Source organism: Ursus americanus, chromosome 7 (assembly GCF_024610735.1).
Source record: "Ursus americanus isolate L20-20 chromosome 7, mUrsAme1.1.p, whole genome shotgun sequence".
Taxonomy (NCBI): domain Eukaryota; kingdom Metazoa; phylum Chordata; class Mammalia; order Carnivora; family Ursidae; genus Ursus; species Ursus americanus.
In genome coordinates, this window is record NC_142133.1 from 51,734,411 (window position 1) to 51,757,514 (window position 23,104).

The window sequence follows — 23,104 nt, forward strand, 5'->3', positions numbered from 1 at the left end:
CTTTTAAAGATAAGGCTTTTGAACTCGTATTTAATGAATGTCTGTACTTGTTTTATCTGTAGCTTCTTTGGGAAAATTCTTGGTACCTTGGGTACCGAATTCATTTTCTTTTTTTGTTCCCATTCCTTTTAAGACTTGACTGTTGAGAATCCATGGGATGATACATTGATTCTCGAACTTTTATCTGGGCTTTCTAAACCAGTGAGATCCTATCCAAATACTTACGAATGGCAGTGTAAACTTCCAGCCATCAAGCCCAAGACTGAGATCCAACTGGGTAAGGACTATATGGGTAATAAAACGCTAAACTCTTGCTTCTATATGGGAAGTTGATGGTAACTCATGCGTGTGTGATTCTCCTTCTGGTACCACCCTTGTGCCTCACCCCCCCTCAAGTAAAGAGTTCTAGATTATCTAGAGAACTAAGCTGAGAACATTTTGTTAAACCATGACCGTTAGAATTTGATTGCTGTTGAGACTATCACTTATAGATGGCAATTTGGCAGTATCTATCAAAGTAAAAAAAGGCATATACTTTTAGACATCCACTTTTAAGAATTTCTTGTAGATCTGCTTGCATACATTCAAAATGACATCTGTGCGTGTAAAAACAGTAGATTGGAAACAACATAGGTGTCTGTGGGACAGCTCTACAGTAAAATATAGTTGCTCTGTACTGCTAGGGATTGATGTCCAAAACATGCTGTTAAGAAGGGGGAATGAAACATGAGAGACTATGGACTATGAGAAACAAACTGAGGGCTACAGAGGGGAGGGGGGTGGGGGAATGGGATAGACCGGTGATGGGTAGTAAGGAGGGCACGTATTGCATGGTGCACTGGGTGTTATACACAACTAATGAATCATCGAGCCTTACATCGGAAACCGGGGATGTACTGTATGGTGACTAACATAATATAATAAAAAATCATTATTAATAAAAAAAAAAAAAAAACATGCTGTTAAGGGCAGACTACTATTATATGCTGCCTTTTATTTCTTAAAAAGGGGAAGATAACATATATTCATATGCAATGCTATTTCTAGAGAATCCTTGAAGTATACTCAAAACTAAGGAAAATGGTTAACAGGGTGGATATGAATAATAGTGGGAGCAAGACTTCTAGCAAGATACTTTACACACGCGCACACACACACACACACACACAGAGCTTCCCCGATTGACATCTTGCATTAGTGCAGTACATTTGTTAAAGTTGATGAGCCAATATTAATACATTTTTATTAACTAAAGTCCACAGTTTACATTCAGGTTCATTCTCTGTGTTGTACGGTTTGTGGGGTTTGACAAATGTATAATGACAGTATCCATCATTACAGTGTCATAGTTTCACTGACCCCAAAACCCCCTGTGCTCCATCTATTCATCATTTCTCCCCTCTACCTAAAACCCTGACAAGCACTAATCTTTTGACTATTGTCTCCATAGTTTTGCCTTTTCCAGAATGTCATATAGTTGTAATCATACAGTATACAAGTTTTTCAGATTGGCTTTTTTCACTTAACAATATGCATTTAAGATTCCTCCATGTCTTTTCATGACTTGAAAGCTCTATCTTTACAATCGCTGAGTAATATTCCATTGTGCAATGTACCAGCTTATCTAGTCACCTATTGAAGGACGTCTTGGTTTCTTCCAAGTTCTGGCAATTATGAATAAAGCTGCTATAAAATTCCCATGCAGTTTTCGTGTGGATGTAAGTTTTCAGTTCATTTGGATAAATACCAAGGAGTTGTGATGTTGTGAGCGTGTGTTTACTTCTGTAAGAAACTGCCACACTGCCTTCCAGTGGAGTTCGTACCATTTTGTAATCCCACCAGCAATGAACGAGATCTCTGTTGTTCCATATCCTCGCCATCATTTGGTGTGGGCAGTTGTTTGGGTTTGACTGCTCTGATAGAAGTGTAATTATCATTATTGTTTTTCATTTGCAATTTCCTAATTACATATGATATTGTACATTTTTTGTTTGCCATTTATATATCTTTTGTGGTGAGGCTTTTCCCTCTATTCCTGGTTTGCAGAAAGTTATCATGAATGGGTGTTGGATTTTATCAAACACTTTTTCTGTTTTTATGATAAGATCATGTGATTTTTCTTTTTAGTCTGTTCAGGTGATAGAGATTCATTAATTGATTTTTGAATGTTGTACCAGCCTTGCATACCTGGATTAAATCCCACTTGGTCATGGTAAATAATTCTTTTTATACTTGTTTTGGATTTGATTTGCTAATATTTTGTTGAGGATTTTTACATCTATGTTAATAAGAAATACTGCTCTGTAGTTTTCTTGTGGTGTATCTGTCTGGTTTTGGTATTAGGGTAATGCTGGCCTCATAGAGGGGGTTAGGAAGGATTCATTCTGCTTCTATCCTCTGAAAGAGATTGTAGAGAATTGGTACAATTTCTTAAATATTTGGTGGAATTCACCAGAGGACCCATCAGGTCCTGGTGCTTTCTGTTTAGGAAAGTTACTAATGATTCGATTTCTTATCTCATACTCCTATGTGAGTTTTGGTAGAGTATGTCTCTCAAGGAATCGGTTCGTTTCATCTAGGTTATCAAATTTGTAGGCACAGAGTTGTTCAGAGTATTCCCTTATTATCCTTTTAATTCATGGGATCTATAGTAATGTCCTCTCTTTCGTTTCCAGTATTAGTATTTTATGTCCTTTCCCTTTTTTTCTTAGGTAGCCTGGTAGGGGCTTATGGATTTTATTGATCTTTTCAAAGAATCGGCTTTTTGTTTGATTGATATTCTCTGTTGATGTTGTATTTTCAATTTCATTGATGTCTGCTCTAATATTTTTTGTCTTAGTTAGGCAATTTTTTTCTTTTGTCTTCATTAGGCAGGCAGTTTTTTCTTGTTTTGTTTTGTTTTGTTTTGCCTGCTCTGATTATTTTTTCTTCTGCTTACTTTGGATTTAATTTGTTCTTTGTCTAGTTTTCTAAGGTGGAAGCTAAAATTACTGATTTTAGATCTTTCTTCTTTTCTAGCATATGCATTTAATCCTATAAATTTCCCTCTAAGCACTGCTTTTGCTGCACCCCACAATTTTAAATTGTGTTTTCATTTTCTTTTAGTTCAAGATATTTTTAAATCTCTCAAGATTTCTTCTTTGGTTAATGTGTTATTTAATACGTGTTGTTTAATCTCCAAGTGTTTGGGGGCTTTCCAGCTATCTTACTGTTTGTTATTGATTACTAGTTTAATTCCACTGTGGTTGGAGTACATACTTTGTATGATTTCTTTTTGTTGTTGTTTTTTAATTTGGTAAAGGTGTGTTTTATGGCCCAGAATGGTCTATCTTGGTGAAGGTTCCATGTGAGCTTGAAAGTACGTACAGTCTGCTGTTGTTAAGTGACGTATTCTACAAATGTTAATCAGATCCAGTTGATTGGTGCTGCTGTTCAAGTCAGTCATGCCCTTACTGATTTTTTGCCTGTTGATCCTGTCAGTTACTGATAGAGGGGTGTAGAAATCTCCAACTAGGATAGTGAATTCATCTGTTCTCCTTGCAGTTCTATCAATTTTTGCCTCACTATTTTGATGCTCTGTTGTTAGGCACATACACATTAAGGATTGTTTTGTCTTTTTGGAAAACTGATCCTTTATCATCATCCATTGCCCTGTTTTATGCCTGATAATTTTCCTTGCTCTGACACCTGCTCTGTCTGAAATTAGTATAGATACTCCAGCTTTCTGTTTATTAATGTTAGCATGGTGTATCTTTCTCCACCCCTTCACTTTTAATCTATGTATGTCTTTATATTTAAGGTGTTTTTCTCATAGACAACATATAGCTGGGTCTTTTATCTACTGTGATAGTTTCTGTTTTCATTGGTATATTTAGTCTGCTGGTATTTAGAAAAATTACTGATATAGCTGGATTAATATCTACTATATTTTTTACTGTTTTCTATTCATTGCCCTTGTTCTTTGTTTCCTTTATTGTCTCCTCCTCTTTCTGTCTTCTCTGGTGTTAATTGGGTATTTCTGTGATTTCATTTTCTCTACTAGCATTTCAATTATACCTCATTTTTTCTGTTTTTAGTAGTTGCCCTAGAGTTTGCAGTATACATTTAGAACTAATCCAAGTCCACCTTTAAAGAACACTATAACACTGCACAGGTAATGCCAGGTACCTTATAAGAGAGCATTACCAATTCTTCCCTCCTATCCCGTGTAACAGTACTGTCACTCATTTTTTTTTAAGCTGTGCTTACTGAATACATTGAAGCAATTATTATTTTGAATACTTATGTCAGATCAATTAAGAATAAGAAAAATAAAAGATTTTATTTTATCTTCATTTATTGCTTTTTCCTACACTCTTCTGATCTGAGTTTCTGGACTATCTCCTCATCCTTCTCTCTGAAGAACTTCTTTTAACATTTCTTGCAAGTCAAGCTTACTGGTGACAGGTTCCCTCAATCTTTGTGTGAGCTAGTCTTTATTTCTTCACTCCTGAAGGATAATTTCACTGGATACAGAATTTTTGATTGGTGGTTTTTCCTTTTAACACTTACTCCACTTTCTTCTTGTTTGTGTGGTTTCCAGAGAAGTCAATGTAATTCTTCTACTTGCTTCTCTGTAGGTAAAGTGGTTTCATTCCACTGGCTGCTTACAATATTTTTTTCTTTTCTGATTTTCTACAGTTTGAATACAACTTGCCTGGGTGTAGACTTCTGGCTATTTTTCCTGCCTTTGTGTTCTCTAAAATTCCTAGATCCTTGTTTTAGTGTCTGTCATTAATTTTGGAAATTTCATAACTATTCTTACTCTATTTTTTCTGTTCCTTTCTCATTTTCTTCTGCCTTCTAATACTGCCATTACACAGATGTCACACCAATTGTACTTGTCCCACAACTCTTGAACATTCTTTTCTATCTTTTAAAATTTTTTTTTCTATTTGCAAATTAGTTTTGGAAGTCTCTATTGGCATTCTTATAAGCTGACGATTTTTTCCCCAGCCATTTACAGCCTTTTGAAGAGCCCATCAAAGACAGTCTTCATTTCTGTTACAGTGGATTTTTTCCTCGCACTTCCTTTTGATTCCTTCTCAGAGTTTCTATTTGTCTGCTTACATTTCCCATCTGCTCTTGAATTTTATCCTTTTCTCATTACAGCCCTTAGCGTATTAATCATAATTTTAAAAAAATTCCTGGTGGTGTAATTCCAGAATCCTTGCTATATCTGTGTCTAGCTCTGATACTTGCTCTGTGTCTTCAAGCTGTTTTTTGTCTTTTAGTATGCCTTGTAATTTTGGTTGGAAGCCAGATCTACTGGGTAAAAGGAACGAAGATAAAATAGGCCTCTAGTGTAAGATTTATCTGGCTTGAGATTAGGCTGTTTACTGTTTGCTGCCATTGTAGAGGCTAAAGTTTCCGTTTGTGCCTTATTTCTGCCTCCCCTGTTGGCTTCGAGCTTCCCTTGAGACTTGTTCTGAAATAAGATCTGAGGCATTAGTTGTGTTGTAATCCCCCTCATACTGGCTCCAGTGGTGGCTTTGGTTCTGGCACTTTATTCTCTGTATCCACCGATCTGTCTCCCCAGTTTCAAGGGCAGCAGTTTGCCCTATGACTTGAGTTCTTTAATGGATCTATGAAGACTAGTTGATTATCAGTCGATTTTGGTTTTTTTAATTATTATTATTGGTGGAGTGATGACTTCCAAGCTCCTTAGCATGCCAGAAACCAGAAGTCTACTTTTTTATACTTGATTTTGAACATGTGGGTTTTTTAAAATCAATTAAAATCTATTACAATTTTATGTCAGTTGTCTTTCTCCCCAAACCAACAACCCCACTGTTATTAAAAATAGCAAGACAAATCCAGTTTAAGGGACATTCTACAATTTATCTGACTAATATTCCTTGCAACTGTCATGGTCACCTAAAACAAAAAGTTTGAAACTGTTACAGCCTAGTGGAGGAGGCTAAGGAGACTTGACGGATTAAGGAAAAACTAGTGAAATCCAAATAAGGAGTGGGTTTAGTAATCTACCAATGTGGGTTCTGTCTTTGGGACAAAGGTACTGTGGTCATTAAACACTAACAGTAGGGGAAACTGGGTGCAGAGAAAACAGAAACTCTACTGTCTATGCAACTTTTCTATAAATTGAAAACTATTCTAAAATAAAATTTTTACTTCAATAAAAAAATTGTAATTATTCTGTTAGAAATATTGGTACTATTATACTTTGCCCTTCATATCGAGGTATAAAACACTTGCGTTTTTCAAAGGCATGTGTATGGCACAGCTTCGTGCAGCACTTTACAGAGGACCTTTGTGTGCTCTTTCTAACATCACGACAGTCCTGCCAAGTAGACAGCATGGGCATTACCCCTTTGATGTGAGAATATTGGTGAAGAGAGGATGTGTGCCCTGTTCCTGCCATTCAGTGGCAGGCCTGGCGCCCAGCAGCACAGCTTCTGTTCCCCGCCCCCCCATCATTTAAAAAGGGGAGCTATTTTGTGGCAGATGTTTTAACTCGTTTAAGACAGGAAAAACATTTCCTGAGGGAGCTATATCCATTTGTATTTATTAAAGCAATCAAGCACCAAGAAAATTCTAAAGATACAAAATTTACCAAAAATCATTTTCATTTTGACACATCTGTCTTCAAGGTTCCTTGCTGGTCTATGTCGATCACCTTCTTGGAGAAGGGGCCTTTGCCCAGGTCTATGAAGTTACCCACGGAGAAGTGAATGATACCAAAAATAAACAGAAATTTGTTTTAAAGGTAAATAATCTGAGCAGTTCATTGTATAGTATAGAAATGAATTTTAGAACTTGATTTTGTCAGCCTCTTTTTTCTTTTTCAAGACAATGGTGATTTCATTTAGGTCTGTTGTCCACAATAAAGAAACAAAAACCATGTGGCAAGGATTTAGAATGGCCTTGCCATGGAAATGATGGCACAGCAAGTCCCATCCTTCAGCAACAGTCCATAGCTTGTCATCACTTTCTACCCCACAATCATTACTGAGGCGGAAGTTACCCTCTGGCTCTCATCGTCCAGAACGCGAGGCTGGATATGAATGTCTCACACCTGATTTGCAGGTCCAGAAGCCTGGCAACCCCTGGGAGTTCTACATCGGGACCCAGCTGATGGAGAGACTAAAGCCAAGCATGCGACACATGTTCATCCAATTCTACTCTGCCCACTTCTTCCAGAATGGCAGTGTGTTAGTAGGAGATCTCTACAGCTACGGCACGCTGCTAGTAAGTGTGTTCATTATTAGGGTGAGAACATGAGCCTGAAGTCCGTTGTTGGGCTGCCTGGCACGTACCTTTTGTAGTTGGAGTGATAGGTGGGGGCAAAGCTCTTGAGATCTCATCCATCCTGGGCAACCAATTCAGGATTCCACTCTCTGTTGTTTCTAGAATGCTATTAACCTGTATAAAAACACCCCGGAAAAAGTGATGCCTCAGGCGCTAGTGCTGTCCTTCGCGGTCAGGATGCTCTTCATGATGGAGCAAGTGCACGACTGTGAGATCATTCATGGCGACATCAAGCCAGACAATTTCATCCTTGGAAATAGGCAAGTGTTGCGCTTTGAACGCAGTTCTTACTGTGTCCCCAGCGGCCTTTTATTACTTGTGCTCATGCCGCCTGGCCCTTGTGTTCAATACAGATTTTTGGAACAGGACGGTGACGATGATGATGTATCTGCCGGCCTGGCACTGATTGACCTGGGTCAGAGCATAGATATGAAACTTTTCCCAAAGGGAACTACATTTACAGGCAAGTGTGAGACATCTGGTTTCCAGTGTACTGAGATGCTCAGCAACAAACCGTGGACCTACCAGGTACGGAACCGCAGGGGGAGATTTGAAAGTCGTCTCCTTTAGGGTACTTGCTGTATTTTAAAAACGAACTTGGGGATCTCGTTTGTTTGATCTGGTCTCGTCATCTTGTCCTTGGATTTAAGACCATGCTCGCGCGTTGTGTTCAGTGATGGGCAAACCCCACGGCTCGAGGCTTCAGCGGGCAGGGGAGGCCAACCACCAGAGCCCCGGGGCGGGGGGAGGACTTCCAAGCTGACCGTGGGCCAGAGGGGCTGGAGTGCCGCGTTTGCCCCCAGAGAGCAAAACGAAGGACTTGAGGAGGACACGGTACCTCGGGAAGGACAGGTTTCCAAGGGGCTGCCTCCAGCAGAGCCCGGACAGGCATTCAGCGCGTATCAGCTGAGCAAATGGCTTCCCACATTATTTAAAAGTAAAACCCTGTGGTTATTTAACTAGCTGCGGAAGTTCCAGAGACCTCTTCCTGTCCTCACGTGTAAATCACCTAGATCTCCTTTGCAGATTGATTACTTCGGAGTCGCTGCAACGGTGTACTGCATGCTCTTCGGCACTTACATGAAAGTGAAAAATGAAGGAGGGGTCTGGAAGCCCGAAGGTCTTTTTAGGAGGTGAGTATTTGCGTTGGTGCTGCAGCGAAAGAGCAGAAACAGCAGAATGTTGGGTTCCGTCTGGTGGAAAACGGATCTAAATCACTGCCTGGAAAAACCCGCCCTGGGCGGTGAGGCGAAGCAGCCCGTGGTGGACGCGGACACAGTGAGCGAGTTACACACTCGGCAACTGTGGCTTCCGAGTCGTGGCGCAGCCGATGCCCTCCCAGACCCGGTGGAAGCGGGCGGAGTGGTGGGCACCCCGTACACACTCAAATGTTTCTCTTTACCCTTCAGAGAAATCACCTGGTGTCACTGACTGTTAGATTTTTACTTGTTTCCTTGCCTTTATAATGCCGAGCATGCTTTAAGAAGTTTCTTCTAAGAAGCAAAGGAGATCATGGATGTGAAGGTGCTTTGTCAGTTATAAAGTAACGTGACAAGACGGCTGGCTGTCCCAGGGCAGGGTTGTAAGTCCCATCCCTGTGTGACTTTAGTGTTTGTAAGACTGTTTTCTCATCTATAAAATGGTAGTGAAAATTAACGACTAGACTAGAGCTCTTCCCAGCAACACAGATGACTCTCTTAACACCATGTCACATGCGTAAGCTACTGGTGGTGGTTGAGTATTTGGTACATGCATGTTCATTATGTCACTTACACTTTTAACTTTTTTTTGAGGTATAAAAACATACGTAGAAAAAGTACACTCACCTTTAGTGTCCAAAAAGCCTAATGGAGTTTTACATGTTTGTATCTTGAAGAAATTTAAGCTGGGACTCCCCCAACCCCTCACGTACACACCCACTCACCCCAACCAAAAAAAAAAAAGAAAAGCAGTTGGCAGTAATTTTACAAAATGTAGCGTCAGTATATAAGTAAGATTAGATTCAGGCCCTGAAGGAAAACTTAGAACAGCTCCGATTTATTCTGCATAATGAGTCATCAAATTTCGCAAATACTTTATTCCTTCTCTTACTCATACTCAAAGGACCAGAGAGTTACTCAGAAGGCTTCTGTCTCTGACCACCAGTGCGGAGAAAAGTCTTACCCCTCAACAGGCCTGACAGTAATGGGCTGAATCTAGTTGTGTCCTTTCTCCCCAGGGCCTTATCTTCACGCTGTGGGGGTTTTGCAGTTAATTTGAATGCACCCAGGAGGTGGAACTCTGACTCTGAGCTCCATCCTGGTAGTCCAGCCTGGCCACCTGGTCCCGGCACATATGCCGTTGGGCTCATCAGAACCATTCAGCCAGCTTCTCAGACGCTGGAAGTATGGGACATAAAGCTAGCCAACAGCAGATTGATTTCCTTAAAAATAAATAAAAGAGAAAGTTCTTCTACTGAAGACCTATTACTACACTAAGATTACTTAAGTCATTCATTCGGAGTGAAGTATATATAAGACATTCCATTGGATCTTTAATTTCTCTTACTTACAAGAAATGCAACATCCCGATTCCTGGTGCATTAAGTTGTGTTCAGGTGAAGTTCTGTTCAGCTCTCCCGACGTGTGGAAGCCAGAGGCAGGAGCGAGGGTGCCCAGCGTGTTGAACACTACACTTTATCTTGTCCTTATGCGTTGTCTCTCCAGACTTCCTCATCTGGATATGTGGAGTGAATTCTTTCACATCATGTTGAATATTCCAGACTGTCATCATCTTCCATCTTTGGACTTGTTAAGGCAGAAGCTGAATAAAATATTTCAGCAACACTATACAAACAAGATCAAGACCCTACGTAACAGGCTGATTGTACTGCTCTTGGAATATAAGCGTTCTCGAAAATAAAATATGGACGTTCCCTAAAAATCACTTTGTAAATGCTGGCCTGCTCACTTTGACCCTTGATGTTTTCCACATTTATTGTTTATATAAATGTTTCTTAAAAATAAAGTCCACAAAATATACCCACGTGACTTGATTGTTAACAAATATTTCAGCAAGTATACACCTGGTAAGGTTGCCCCGCAGAGCAGGCTGAGGGGGCGCCTCTTGGGATGCAGGCATTTGCGTGAGAATAATTTGGATCCGAACATTCTCTAAAATCACTTAACACTGTCCTGTTCACTTTAAGCCAAAAAGGGGGCAAGACAGCTTTTTTCTAAGTTGAGGGTTTGTATTTGTATATAATAAACAAAAATTCTCCAAAGATATTTAAAGGATTTACAAGTTTTTATGGGTAAAATTTTCCTGTTCTTTTTGTTTTTAAAGATTTATTTATTTATTTGAGAGATAGAATGAGGGGAGGGGCAGAGGGAAAGAGAGAATATTCAAGCAGATTTCCCGCCGAGCGAGGAGCCCCAGGCCGGGCTCGATCCCGAGACCCTGAGATCATGACCTGAGCTAAAATCAAGAGTCTGACGCTTAACTGAGTGAACCACCCAGGTGCCCCAAAATTTGCCTGTTCTTTATTGTGCCGTTCTTCGGTGCTGTCCCTGGGAAATATGACAGGTATAAATCTTAAGCTTCTTAATTTTTTAAAGTACCAAAGGAACATCTCCCATCTTGAAAATAGTTTTATAAGCTGTATAAATCATTAACTACCTCTAAAATTATAGCAGCCAACTTAGCATTTATTGACTCTTAAAGCTGGAAGGATCCTATAACCTGAACTTCGTTTCTCTATCCCTCCCTCCTTTCTTTAGCATTATGATGAAAACAAATCGGAGGTGACACCCAATTCAAGAGCACAGAGTGAACTTCCTCCTCCTACCCTTAACTCCCAGCCACCAGGTACCCCATTCCAGAGGCAAGCATGACTCACTCTTTTTAATCTTTCCAAAAGTGATTCTATGCATATTTCTGTATATTTTTCATACAACTGGCATAATTATGATTTTTTAAATTTAATGTATAGACTATATTTACATATAAGATGGTCTCAGTTTTTGTTAATGACTGTGTAATATTTCATTATATGATGTATCTGTAAAATCCTGGAAACAAATTGCTGGGTCAAAGGTGAGTGCATTTAAAATTTTATGTTAGTGGGCGCCTGGGTGGCTCAGTTGGTCAGCGTCTGCCTTCTGCTCAGGTCATGATCCCAGGGTCCTGGAATCGAGTCCCGCATCGGGCTCCCTGCTCAGCGGGGAGCCTGCTTCTCCCTCTGCCTGCTGTTCCCCCTGCTTGTTCTTTTTCTCTCTCTCTCTGACAAATAAATAAAATCTAAAAAAAAAGGAAAAACAAAAAAGGTCCTCTAATTTTTTGATACTAGTACTAATTTAAATACTTAGAACTAAACTTTTGTTTGCTTAAATCAGAACTAATTTTTTCCATTTTTTCCTAGCTGGTAGTCTGAATATATAAAGCCTGTTGTTTTCTGGAAAAAAAAAAAAAAAGCTTTTCAGACGATTCTTTTGAAGTTTCCCAGTAAATAGTCTTCACTATGAAAATCCTGTGTGTGTCTTTCCCAATTTTTCAGTGGTGATTTTTCTCTTGCTGGCTGTTGCCTAGGACCAAGAGAAGAGGACTGAGCGTGGTGGCACTGGGCCTCCCCGCTTCCTGCTGTAGTGCGGCTCCCATGTTGATCCAATAAGTTCAAGACCCTGGCCTGAAGGAGACATGTTTTATCATGTTGAAGAAGTACCCACCCATTTCTTCTTACAAATGTGAATTATTGACACTTTTCCAGGTTTCTTACCCACCTTTCCATATTTACTCAAAGTGTCAAAATAACCGAGTACTGATAGAGCCAAGTTTGTGGAGGTTTTTTTTTTCCTTTTGAAAATGACTGTTTTGAGAGGAAAGCAAGACAAAAGAAGATAAGGGTGCTGTTTTCTAAACTAAGAGCGAAGTGTGTCCCTCTGTGGAAGGCAGCTGTGGGTGCCTTCAATCTTGGGCGGGGAGGACACTTAGCGTCTGGCCCCTGTCGCCATGTCCTTTGTTCCCACCAGCCCATTCGTTATTACTGGATCTTCAACTTCTGTCACACTCCCAAGAACCTCCGTGTTATTCCCACCAACAATCTCAGCCTGACCGCGGTGTCGTCCCAGCACTGCTGGTGCCCATCTGGTGTCTGATCTGTGCCAAGGGCTTTACTTAAACTTCACAGTCTCATTTCCTAGCAACAGTCTTGTCTCCAAGGAGAAACGCTCCATCTAAACAAAGTTACTTTAAGCATTTCTGCCAAATAGTCTTTTTTTTTTTGTCCGTACCTGGTACAAATTATAGCAATCATCTTTATTTAATTACAAATTGTCTGCATTGCACGCACGCACACGCACACACAATGTTTATCTGCACAAGGAAAAAAGCTCTATCTAAAGGACAGCGGAAACGGATGCATGAGAAGTCAGCACTGGGAGGGAGGAAACGCAGCTCACTCCAGTCACGAGACTGAAGTTTCCCTGACGACAGAGCTGGGTCTTACCCATCCATGTCTCCTGCAAAGCTGAGAAAGGGTGCGGGTCATCCTAAGTGCTCCAACATTGGCTAGACTCAGTGTGGGTTCGGATTTAATATCTATCTTGGGTCAAGGCATTTCCTATTCATTCTTGGCCCCAGACTCCACATTCTAAGTTCTAGCTAAGAATCTTCTATCTGGTCACTTAGGAGATTCAGAGACTCCTCTCAGTGCCTTTTTCTGCTGGATCGTATCTGTGGTCTAAGGCAATGATTCTAAACTTTATTTTTCCTAAGACTAAGGAACTGCAGGTGTCACTCCTGCCTATCAGAAGTAAGAGCTCCTAAATAGCTGGGCATTTGGCACAGTCCCTAAGGACACCTGCAAGCTATTATCATTCCAGCACCTTTCTCAGCCACTGATCCTAGGAGTCCTCATTCTTGGTCCTCCGTTTTCCTCATCCCTGGAGTCAATCCATCTGTCCAACAGTTCCATTCTGGAATGTTTCAGACAAACGCATTTCTGGACTGGCTAGGTTTTCAGTCTCCTGTTACACTCTGGGGGTGAGTGATGCCGTGCTGGCACTGACTGCCACCCTCCACGGAAGGCTTCCAGGACGTCGATTGTTCCCATTCTCAGGCAGGAAGTGGAGAAGACGGACAGACTGCTCCCAAGGGCAGGACCTGTAAGGTGCAGACCTGGTTTGAGCTCAGAGCCCAAGGGGCTGACACAATCATGTTGCCTCATCCCCCTACCGGGAGACAGGAATGAAGTGCCCAGCGGGGAGACCATGTGCCAAAACATGGGGGTGACAAGGTCACTGAAAGGCAGAAGAAAGACCTGGACAAAAGAGCCAATCGCCACCACAACTCCTGTTGTGCCCCTTCCTCGGAGACTGTTCCCGTGAAGGGGGCGGTGGGGCCCCCTGGTGGCCACAGGGGGCTGCTGCAAGTCAGGAGTAACGCTCCAGTCTCTCCGACCAAAGGGCTCACTCATGAAGAAAATTACATGACCAGGTTTGCTCTGTTACTGTTTACTGTCAAACAGGTGGGATAACGTAGTGGTCCATGAATAGGTCAAGTTTTCAATAAATCATGAAACACTGATGGTATGGAACACTTGGCAGCATTTTGTGTGTGTGTATATACAAACACGTATCAAGATGAAAACTACTGCTCCGTGAAAAAAGGTTCTTGAACTATATATAAAAATGTCATGACATCCCACCTAGGATAAAAAGTGCAATTACAGTTGACCCTTGAACATGAGTTTGAACTCATAAGCAGGTCTACTTATATATGGATTTTTTTAATACAGTACTGTAAATGTATTTTCCTTATGATTTTCTTAACACTGTTTTCTCTAGCTTACATTATCCTAAGAATATAGCATATAATACACATTATATGTAAATTATGTGTTAATCAGCTGTTTGTTACTGGTAGGCTCTTCTGGTCAACAGCAGGCTGTTAGTAAAGTTTGGAGGGGAGTCAACAGTGATATGCAGATTTGCGACTGTGCGGGGGTCAGTGACCCTACCTCCCCCAACCCCGTGTTGGTCAAGGGTCTGCTGCACATCATATATTCATACGCATGACAGACATGACTGTAAATGGGTAGGTGTGTTTCCAGAAGGACAAACAACAAACTCAGCATCACCACTGGGAAGGGGGCCTCAGATCGTGAGTGGAAGAACGGAGGGGAGGTGGGCGTCAGGAGAAGGAAGAATACAGAGCAACTTCTGACTTTTTACTATGTTTCTGTGTTGAGTTGTTGTTTTACAACGACTGCAGAGTTTCTCATTTAAAAATGCCCAGCACATGTTCAAGTTAAAAAAATTCAGTTGCCACTTGGTACATTGAGTGTATATTTAGTATAACAATACATGTTAGATACACAAAGGAGTAAGAGCAGTCTGGAGGGTGGCAGGACTTCATAAATCCCATCAGACGGGTCAGGCATGCCCTACCTCCCAGGGACTGTCATGGTAACAAAATTCTAAAGCAGCAATGCTGGATACCAGGTGTGGCTTTGAACCAGGAGCCAGCAGTCTGTGAGAGCAAGCCCGAAGGGGCAGGGTCTGCATTCCGCCCACCTGTCCTCCTCCTCCTTCAGCCCTGCAGTCTTGGGAGGGAGGTACCATCTATCCCAACTGTGGGGGAACAAGGGAGCACACTGAAATTACGGGGCATGGTCAGTGGGGAGCCTGGAGTAAGATACCAGACAATCTGGCCCCAGAAGCCGGGCCGAAACCTTGGCTTTGCTCCTACACCAGAAGTCACCTTCAGAACCGAAGAAAAGGCAGCCCTCCCAAGCTAGCCTCCACTGTCACCTGACAGGTCACGTGACTTGGGCCTCACCGCACTCAGAGACCTCAGGTCACAGACCCCTGCCTTACAGCGTGGCCCGTGAGGAGGTACAGAACGACGAGGAGTTATACCCAGACAACTTGCTCAAAATGCCATCGCGAGGTACCGCAGTCAGCTTCATAGAGACGGAAGGTAGAACGGTGCCTGCCAGGGCCTGGGGGAGGAGGGGACGGGCAGTGACTGTTGACCGGTTACAGTTCCATTTGGGATGATGAAAGGTTCTGGAGCTCTGTTGCACAGTACGAATGTCCTTAAAATGACTGAACTATACGCTTAGAATTGGTTACGATGGTGACTTTAATGTTATGAATATTTTCCACAATTAAAAATTTTGTTTATGAAATAACTTTAATTTCCCAGAAGGAGCGTGTCACTGCATTGGGAGATTTCCAGCTGGGGAAAATGACCTTGGAGAGCAACTTACTCAGACTCCTGCTATCATTGTAATTTAATTAAAGAAGCTTTGAGAGCCTTCCCCAGAAAAAGAAGCAATTGTGACAGAATTTTATTTTCACCTTCATGTTTTCCTTCATTTTGAAGAAACACCCCTCGAAGAGCTGCTATACTAGATATATTCCTTTACCATATTTAAATATTCAAAAGTCATTCACATAACACTGCAGCACAGGATTTAACAGAGTAGCAAAATACCACATGACAGTAAGTGGAAGCTTTCACGTCCCCACTGAAAGGACTTCACACACATGGGTACACGGGTATGATAAGTGCGCCTCGTCATCTCCTCACAGATTTCCCCTCCTCACTGCTCTGACCAGACCCCAGAAGCACCCCAGGCGGGGCACACAGAGGCTGCCTCCCCACACCCTTCCGCTGACCACAGGGCCGCTGCGCGGGCTGGTCAGGGCCCAGAGACAACTCGGGCTGGAAAAACCACCTCCAGACAGCACACGCAAGACGCGATGGCAGCTTAGCGTGGTTTCCAGGTGTGCCCCTTCCAGTCCAGAATCACGCACTGTTTTCAAAATTGGGATTCTTGGGATATACGTCACCGGCTGAGAAGTTCAGAATCTCGTCCAAGGAAGGGCCTTCATCCTCTGGAGCAATTTCGGACTCGAACATCTGCTGCAGCAGGGCGTCCACGGTCCGGTACTCTAGGAGGAGGGAGAAGGGCACGCGGAACTCGCATGTGTTGCGGTCAGAGGGGAGCATCCAGCCCGGGCAGAGCTAGCCTTTCTGGAAAGATGGCCCCTGAGTCAAAGACAGAGCTCCAAGCGTGGCTAGCCAGACAGTCTTTGAGAGAAAGGATGAAGTCAGAAAAGAATCACTCGTCTCTGCTGGGGCGGCCTCCATGGAGCTCCACCGCCATGCAGGGCTCTAGAGACCGAGGAGCAGGTCTTCCCTGGAGGATGGAGGAGGTCTTCCCTTCCCTGCTCATGCCATGGCTCCTGTGATTTATGCTGTGCTCCTCATTCTGAGTTTAGTGCAGGCGCCCCGGCCAAAGCCCAAAGTGACATTCGGGTAGCTCTGGGTTACTCAGCCAACTGCTGATTCATGGAGAACAAAGTAATCAAGGACCTAGTTGTGAAAGGCCCCCATGCCCTGGGCACAGAGTGAGGCCCTGGGGATACCACGAAGGCAAAAAGACAGGGCCCAGCACACACGGAGCTTCAAGTCTATAAGGAAGATCGATGGTGACCAAACTGTCACTCAATGACAAATGGCATGCAGCCGGCATGGCAGGTCACAGTGGGAAAGAGGAGAGCTTGAGAAAGAGAGAAAGCAGGCAGACGGGCTGCAGAGGCCACGGCAGGCCCCTGTCCTTATTCTAAAGCCACTGAAGGTCAGATTTGCATTCTAGAAACATCTCACTGGCTGCAGTGAGGAGCATGGTTTGGAAGAAGTTTTGCATTGGGTTAAATCTTACTTTTTGATGCAATTCTGAAGTACAGTCCTTTCAAGGCCTTCCTTTTGTTGTCTCCATCGTCTCCACTAAAGCCACCATCCTTGGCGTCCATGTTATCAACAAGCTTCCCATCCTGCATTTCCTCTCTTCAAGGAAGAAGAGACATGAACAGGGTCAAGTCCCTCAGCTGAGTAGCTCACGTGTCCTCCCAGCCATGGCCCCGTGTCACCGTCCAGCCACATCCAGGGCTCTCCTCTGGTCAGTGAGGGTCCCTGAGAACTGGCACACAGGCCCATGCTGGATGCCACGGGCACGTCCTCTTCCGAAGTCTGTGAGCGACACCAGGGGGAACACACTACTCACTCTTGGATTCCCACTCCAAGCTCTTGAATCTTCTTCTCGATGGCAGTTTCGACTTCACTTTTTTCTAGGGAGTATGCCACAAAAAACGCCTCCAAGATGAACGCTATGAAAATACTGAGAAAGAGTGAGAGGTAGAGGGGGTGAGCCGTGGTCTAGGCGACAGGAAATCCTGGTTCCAAAGAGTGTCTGAGCCTAAATAAGAAGGCAGCCTATCGTGGCAAAGACAACACGACGGGGAACGGAGAAATGACAGACACAACGCCTCTCAAGGACTGGACAAAACTTTCATTCCTTTGGAAAAATCATTCTCCTTTTACAACCTATTTAAACAGTAAATATTAAAAAGAAAATATAGTTTCTTTCTAGAGGAAGCTTAAGCCAAATAATTGTTGGTAAACAGTTCTCCGTGAATATCTCAAGTTTCTGCTGAGCCTGGGCGGTCTGAGCAAAGGCACGGAGGGCCAGCTTAGGGATGTTTGTCTCTGGAGACATCCCAAGATGTAAAGCTCAGCGATGTCTCCCCCCAGACACAGTCCAGGATGACAAAGATAAAAAGCTCACCTTGCCCTCCCTGGAGATCTGCTTACATTCCAGGTGAAACTAAAGTCCCCCCACCGCCAGAGGGGAGGACGGACAGGCCCCAGCAGCCGTCTATAAGATCAGTTTCCTCCTTGTGGGTTCCCTCCAGCACTCCCACTCCGGCTGGTGCTCGCCACACTGCTCAGTGGGGACGAAGGTTCGAAGGTTTGGGGAACTGACACAAAGTATTGCTCTGAAGCCGCTTCCACCACAAGTAAACTGTCTTTGTCTCTGACCCAAGGTGCCATGCTTTCTGTCGGTGTCTAAACGGGGCATATGCACACAGACTAACCACTAGCTGGCAAGTACGGAAGACCTCAGACCCTTCACCGTTTCTGATGTAACAGCGATGATGATGGAGCCCAGGGATCCCACACCCCTGCCTGCTTCTGAAAGGAGAGTGGCAGAAATGCCCCCACCCCTGCTGGTCCCAGCACTCCGGCAACCTCTGTAGGAGCCACCCAGAGTGACGTTTCTCTCTTGTTGCCTCTACGTCTTCCATTCAGGCTGTGTAAGGACAAGCAGGCCTGATTGGAGCTGCCCGTGAGCTCTCTTCCCCTCCCCTCCCTCGGACAGGATTCTTGAGTCCTTCTGGAGCCAAAGTCAGCTGGCCAACGCGGGCCCAGGGTGACAAGGAAGGCACATGTGCTGGGCTGCTACCCGAAGAACGGCTGGCCCCAGGCTGTGAGAGGGTATGACAACCAGAAAACCTCTCGGGAAGAACATTCCAGCCATCAAGGGGACTCGGGCTCAAGTCCCATGAGGAGCTGAGGAGCAAGAACCAGAAACTCTAATGCTGGAACAGAAGCCCTTTCAGGTGGTGGGACGTCACAGCGGCTCTCAGTGACTGAGGTCTCTCCTGGAAGAGGCGCCAGGACAGACCATGGACACAGTTCCATCCTACCTGTGCAAGGACAGGAAAGGACTGGAGTGGGACAAGTAGGGAACCGACTCTGAGGCTCTGAGAAGCGAGCAGATGGCTGGATTTAAGCAGAGGGTGAATGGTATTCCCAGGGATGCTCTCAAGGGATTCGGTCTGGGTGGGAAAGGGGAAGGAGACTGGCCGGGACCCCACGGTCCTTCTGACCCAAACAACTTACGAGACTATGAGACGCGTACTCTAACACAGATGCGCACGGCACGGGCAATGACCACCAGTGTGAACACAGGTCAGACTCCTCCCTGCAGTGCCTACCCGCAGTGCACACCAGGTGGCGGGAACAAGGGAAACGTGGACTTGCCAGCGGGGCAGGAGGCAACTCACTTCACGATGAGAATGACGACCACGACGTGGAAGCCGATGAAGTACAGCTTTGCCGCCTGGTGAGTCACGAGGGCAAAGCCGCCTGCGAGGAGTAAGCAGGCAGCTAAGGAGCCAAACCTTCGGGGAGCTCGGCAGGTGCCCTGGAGGCTCCTGGAAGTTCCTCTGCGCGCCCCTCCCCCTCGTCCCACCCCAGGGAGCAGGCAGCCCTGGGGTCGGACGCCTTCTCGGAAAGGATATCGTGCCACTGGTTAACCACCGTGAGCTCCATCAGCACGATGAACGAGGAGGCCAGGTCGTTGAAGTTGTTCTTGCAGTACCTGTCTCGGGCAAACGCTGAGTCTTTCAGGCCTGGGTTCCCACACACCAGAGCGTTGGGGGTGGTGAAATTCGGGTCGAAGAACTGGACTTTGCCGTGGAATGCTTCCATCCCGATGATAGCAAACACGTAGTAGACCACCTGTGATGGGCGGCCCTGGTCAGCAGGGGGAGCACGGGGCTGCAGCAGCACATCGTGGGGCCGGGAGCGGGAAGGCCAGGCCGGAGGACCGCGGACATGGGTCGCCCGGCAGAAAGGGATGCTACTCTGACTCCGGGGTGGCTGCCCTCCCCAACCCAGACCCAGGCAGTGTCAGGGTGGGGCGGGTGGGCGCAGAGGGACAGAGGACACGGCCGGCGGGACCACACTGCAACCTGTCCTGTGGGCTTACAAAGTCAAGAACAGAGCTGCTGGGCAAGTAGGCAAGTTAGTGGCTTAAATACTCAATAAGCAGCGGTTGGTCCTCTAGGAGAAAATAATAAAGTCGTATCTTTACCCTGTTTTTTATAGGAAAATAAATTCCATAGGGTCAAAGGTAAAAAAAACAAACCATGAAGGAATTGGGGGGAAAAAATTGAGTAGGAAAAGGCTCCACTAAGCATGACTATAAAAGATTATAAAATAATCTATAAAATAAAAGGTTAGGAGATAGGACTATATAATTAATTTAAATTTTTACAAAGCCCCCAAAATATACAACAAAAATCCTTTAGGTAGGAAAAAAAACCCTCAAAAAACAAAAAACAAGTGACACAGAAGGAAAAGCAATTCTACTGTAAACAACTTACTAACAGCCTATTTTCTTAACTGGCAAAACACTCCTGCAAATCATGTTTAAAAACGAACAGAAGAATGGACCAGGGATATGAACACTCTGTTTACCGAAAAATAAGGGAAAGTGCCCAAAAGAACATGGAGAAGACACTAGCCACATGAAACACGACAGAAACACATGTCAGAGCAACACAGTGCCATTCTCTCCCCTGTCAGACTGGAGGACAGGGCAACGGTTCATAAACCTCAGCTGCTAGGGGGCAGAGAGACTGGCTGTGACACACTGTCGTGTGGGATACGCAGGGAGCGTGCATTTGGAAGGCCACGTGCCACCTTCCACCCAAGGTGTGAACACATTTCCCCTGTGACCTAGCAGCGCTGAGCCTAGGAATACACCCGGTGGGAACGGAAGCACGAAGATGCAGGTACAAGGCCGGCCCTCCCCACGTCACTTGTGACGGCAAAAAGATGAGAGCACCTGGTGGTCTGTGCAAGGAGCCCAAAGCAGGGAGCCTGGGATCACAACCCAAGCCGAAGGCAGACGCTTAACCAACTGAGCCACTCAGGTGTCCCCGTGGGACACTTTTAATCACAGCAGGGCCGACACGGTGCATGTGTCCTCCAGGACATATGACAAAGACATCAGGTGGAAGAAAGTTCTGCAACATTTTGTGTGGATTCTTCCATCTGACTAAACAATAAACCAGATACATACGGGCATGTCTGGGATATACCTGTTGTATACATAGAGATATTTTGGAAGAGTAACAAGAAACTTTTAATAATGGTGGTCTGGAGGCGCCACCCCCCCTGCAGCCCTGGGTGGCTGTGTTCTCACCACTGGGGTCCGGGGAGCAGGTGGGCTTTAGCCACAAGCAGAACAAAGAAGGATCTGAAGGCTCACAGCCATGAGCCAGAAGGAGCCTACACCCCCGAGAAGCATCTGCTAGCCAGGCACCCCCACCTCGACCGTGGGTGACAAGGAAACCATGACTGAGTTAACCCACTGAAGTTCTGGTGTCTCCCCCAGTAGCCAGTGTACCTTAACTGGTACACGCCCAGGGTTTCCAGACACTGCGTATTTCTAAAACGGACGACAAGAAACCAGCGAGGCTCACTTAATCTCCCTTTCTTTTCCTCACTTCAAACAAGGCTTATCGAGAGTTGCCGAGAATGGACATCTTACCACTTATTTCACGTAAAATAGCCACGAGAACAAGCCACTTACCAAGACGAGTCCACCGAACGTCAGTATCGCGGGACCAATGTTAATTAAGGTGGTTACGATGAGCCGGAATCTAGGATGAGACAAGGTTTCCAGCACACAAGGCAGAAGGGAAACCGTGAGATAAACTGACCCCACACCAGCAGCTGCGGTTTAATATCCCCTCCCCCGGGGCCTGGACCTGTTCTTCACACACTGTCAGGAATCTGCCTTTTAAGCTGTGCACCACTGGGGAGTCATTCAACCTCTCTGAGCTTCACTGTCATCACTGATGACCAAAGGATAATAAAAGCCCCTATATCAGGATGGTGGGAGGAATTTCACAACGGTTGGCGGCCACCACGGCCACCACTGTGCAGCCACACACAGCACGCACGGTGAGGGAAGGGGTCACAGGGACGACAGAGATGGACAGAAGCCCTGCCCTCGGGGAGCTGCCATGCGAGTGCTCTTCGCCATCCTCGCAGGCTTCCCTCCCTGCCCCCCCACCCCCGAGAGCGCGCCAGGTCCTCCGTGCGAGGAACTTCGGGGCTCCCAGAGGGGTGTGCTGGTCGTTCTCGGGCAGGAGCGGTTTCCGGCAGGCTCCAGGGTGGGAGCCACCCGACGGCACGCCACTCCCTCTACCTCTGAATGCTGACAATGATCCGTAAGAGCCGCAGGATCCTCAGTATCAAGACGATATCCAGTATCTGCTGACTGTTGTATTTCCTTGCTAGAAAAAAACCAAAACAAACGCACAGTCATTTAACATTCCGTTTCGTGAGTGCCTCTGGCCCGGCCCTCCTAGTCAATGAGGTCGGAGACTCTGGGGGTTCAGGGGAGAGATGCGGCTTCACCTCCAAAGCCGGACAGTGGCTCCGAGCAGCGAGGAAGCAAGTGCCGCCTCGACTCCCTCAGTCCCCCAGCAAAGCCAAGCCACCCCACGCGTCTCTGCCACCCCCAGAGCTAGAGAATCCTGAGAGTCGGTGTAGACTTCAGGCCGTCTTAAAGAAATGACTGCGGATGCGGTTCTACAGAACACATTTCTACAAGCCCTTCCTTCCCCAACATTCCTCTCGTAGAGTCCCGTTAAGAAGCGGCACTATGTCTAAACACCGCCCTCTGCTGTCTGCAGGAGGGAGTGCGCGTGGTGGTGGGAGATGCAGGTGCAGCCAGGGGAGGCCGACACAAGGCGGCAGTGGGCCAGGGACCAGGCAGAGCTCCAGCTGCGGCTAGAGCCCTGGGGGTGGGCAAGATGGGCACGAGGTCAAAGGCGTGGAGGTTAAACCATGAGACTGAGGTCAGTTTTGGAGAGGAGATAACCAGGTCAGTATCTGGTGTGAAGGATGCATACAAACGCCATCCCTAAAATACAGCTAAAGCTACCAGTGCTCTCCGGAGCATGAAATACTGCTACTCATTCTCTTGTGTGTCCACCGCCCCATCCCAAACACCTTACTGGCACACAGCGGAAGTTCTACAAAGATGGCGAAGCCCAGAGCCCAGCACTGACCTGACTGAATGGTGGTGTTGGCCACAGTGGCCACCAGAGCCGCGATGATGATCAGCGTATCAAACCTAACAGAGCAGAAGCAAAGTTGGTGAAGG

The 23,104-nt window shown here is 45.3% G+C and overlaps 2 protein-coding genes across 7 annotated transcripts in view; one reads left to right on the forward strand and one right to left on the reverse strand.

The window, feature by feature from the left end:
• The window catches only part of BUB1 (BUB1 mitotic checkpoint serine/threonine kinase), a 40,757-nt gene extending 30,429 nt beyond the window's left edge, over positions 1-10,328 (forward strand). For both annotated transcript variants that reach the window (XM_045808956.2, XM_087863681.1), the window contains exons 19-25: positions 134-277; positions 6,651-6,766; positions 7,087-7,248; positions 7,411-7,568; positions 7,662-7,836; positions 8,335-8,441; positions 10,014-10,328. In XM_045808956.2, coding sequence (XP_045664912.2) covers positions 134-277; positions 6,651-6,766; positions 7,087-7,248; positions 7,411-7,568; positions 7,662-7,836; positions 8,335-8,441; positions 10,014-10,209 — 1,058 coding nt within the window. In that variant the 3' untranslated portion in view covers positions 10,210-10,328. The remainder of the gene's footprint in view (positions 1-133; positions 278-6,650; positions 6,767-7,086; positions 7,249-7,410; positions 7,569-7,661; positions 7,837-8,334; positions 8,442-10,013) is intronic.
• Positions 10,329-15,411: 5,083 nt separating this feature from the next.
• Positions 15,412-23,104, reverse strand: part of LOC123799767 (two pore channel protein 2-like) — a 52,157-nt gene continuing 44,464 nt past the window's right edge. For all 5 annotated transcript variants that reach the window (XM_045808960.2, XM_087863682.1, XM_045808958.2 and 2 more), the window contains 8 exons: positions 23,010-23,074; positions 22,142-22,229; positions 21,521-21,590; positions 19,440-19,659; positions 19,203-19,293; positions 17,360-17,473; positions 17,018-17,142; positions 15,412-16,244 (listed from right to left, as the gene is read on the reverse strand). In XM_045808960.2, the coding sequence (XP_045664916.2) occupies positions 16,099-16,244; positions 17,018-17,142; positions 17,360-17,473; positions 19,203-19,293; positions 19,440-19,659; positions 21,521-21,590; positions 22,142-22,229; positions 23,010-23,074 (919 nt within the window). In that variant the 3' untranslated portion in view covers positions 15,412-16,098. The remainder of the gene's footprint in view (positions 16,245-17,017; positions 17,143-17,359; positions 17,474-19,202; positions 19,294-19,439; positions 19,660-21,520; positions 21,591-22,141; positions 22,230-23,009; positions 23,075-23,104) is intronic.